The 1,847-nt window shown below is 46.5% G+C and overlaps 1 protein-coding gene across 1 annotated transcript; it reads right to left on the bottom strand.

Annotated features, from left to right (window-relative positions):
* Positions 1 to 67: 67 nt before the first annotated feature.
* LOC112123255 (olfactory receptor 1009-like) lies at positions 68 to 1,009 on the bottom strand. The gene has a single exon (XM_024221908.2). It carries the CDS (start codon positions 1,004 to 1,006, stop codon positions 68 to 70), a length of 939 nt encoding a protein of 312 aa, XP_024077676.2. The 5' UTR covers positions 1,007 to 1,009.
* Between the last annotated feature and the right edge of the window lie 838 nt (positions 1,010 to 1,847).

The raw sequence follows: 1,847 nt of genomic DNA, 5'->3' as shown, positions 1-1,847 counted from the left end.
ATGGGCTGGGAATTGAATTCACCTGTTTCCACTCCCCATCACTAAACAAGTACTAAGTTAAACAGTTTCAGGAATTGGTTAGGAGTTTCTTCATTGCTTTCCTCAGGGCGTCCTTCACCTCCGTGTTCCTCAGGCTGTAGATGAGGGGGTTCAACATGGGGATCACCAGCGTGTAAAACACTGAGGCCACTTTTTCTGTGTCCATGGAATAGCTGGAGGTGGGACGTAAACACATGAAAATTTGGATGCCATAAAACAGGACCACAGCGATCAAGTGGAAAGTGCAGGTGGAGAAGGCTTTGTGTCGGCCCTCGGCGGAGCGGATCTGCAGGATGGTGGAGATGACATAGACATAGGAGAGGAGGACAGTCACAAAGCTGCTCACTAGAATACAGCCAACGAAGGCAAACATCACAATCTCATTGATGCGGATGTCAGAGCAGGAGAGCGCCAGCAATTGGTTGATATCACAGAAGAAATGATTGATGATGTTGGAGCTGCAGAATGACAAACGAAGAGTACAAAACGTGTGTATCATTGAATCTACCACGCCCACAGCATATACCCCAGCCACCAGCCCTTTACAAAGCTGCCTGGACATGGTGAACGTGTAGAGCAGTGGCTTACAGATGGCCACATAACGGTCATATGCCATCACAGCCAGCAAGAGGCACTCAACATCTGCAAAAGAGACAAAGAGATACATTTGCACAGTGCAGGCAGTGTAAGAAATGCTTTTCTTCTCGGCTAAGAAATTCAACAGCATCTTAGGGGAAATCATCGAGGAAAAGCAGAGGTCACAGAAAGACAAATTACTGAGGAAAAAGTACATGGGGGTGTGGAGTCGGGGATCAATGGTGATTAACAAGATCATCCCCCCATTCCCCACCAGGGTGATACCATAAATCAGTAGGAACAGCACAAACAGGGGAACCTGCAGCTCCGGACGATCTGTCAGTCCTGAGAGAATGAACTCAGTCGCCTCCGAGTGATTTCCCTTTTCCATCTCCTCTGAACAGTGATCTGGCAGCTACAGAGATGTGGGCAGGTGGATGGTGCGGAAAACCTGTCTCTTCTCTGTAGTGAAGTAAGTGATGATAAATGGAGATCAGTTTCTTAATGGACATGGGTACCCGCTCAGGGAAGGGCTTAATCCACAGAGCCAGATGTTCACAGCTGCTCATTCCAGTTGTTCAATAAAATACAAACTGCATAAATACAATGACACACAGGTTAATCATTCCCCACAAACTAACACTCCTGTTTACTTATCCGAGCAGCAAGATGTGAGTTCTGTCTCTGCTGTATGAGTATCAGGGTGAAAATCATCTCACTCTGAAGAGATTATTTGTTAGCTAGAGAAGGGGTGAGACCAAAGGAGTGTCAATCTTTCTACCCTCTTTGGGCAGGGTAAGCTCTGTGGCTTGGCATGTCGGTTTGGGGTAACACTTCCTTACTGTGCTAATTAAGCTTTTTGGCATTTACTGTAACCTGTATGAAAACCCAGAGACATAATGGAAAGCACTGGCTTCAGTGACTATGTAATTGCCTATTTCTTCCAAGCAAGGAGGTCGCTCCTTTAGCTGAAGTGGTAGGAGTTGGGGCTGAGGCTTTTAGTGCTGGAGGTCTTGAATTCAATACCTGCTGATCACCAAATGTCTGCGTGTGTGTGTGACTCTGATACTGGACAATTGCACGTACCTGCTTAGAAGAGAGAGAGAGATGTGTTGGTGTTTCCTCATCGATAGAAACTGCCAGTTTGTCGCATTCGGGAAGTTTTATACTGAGATTTGTGATCTATGGGACATGGTCCCTGAAGCAACTGGGAATTCCTGAGCTCAGAGAGA

The sequence above is a fragment of the Terrapene carolina genome, unplaced genomic scaffold, assembly GCF_002925995.2.
Source record: "Terrapene carolina triunguis isolate 2854851 unplaced genomic scaffold, T_m_triunguis-2.0 Scaffold3979, whole genome shotgun sequence".
Classification (NCBI taxonomy): Eukaryota; Metazoa; Chordata; order Testudines; family Emydidae; genus Terrapene; species Terrapene triunguis.
Note: the sequence above shows the minus strand (reverse complement) of the source record. Positions and strands in the feature narration are given on the sequence as shown.

Excerpts from the sequence above, each read along its gene's own strand:
- LOC112123255 (XM_024221908.2), bottom strand. The coding sequence starts at position 1,006 with ATGGAAAAGGGAAATCACTCGGAGGCGACTGAGTTCATTCTCTCAGGA.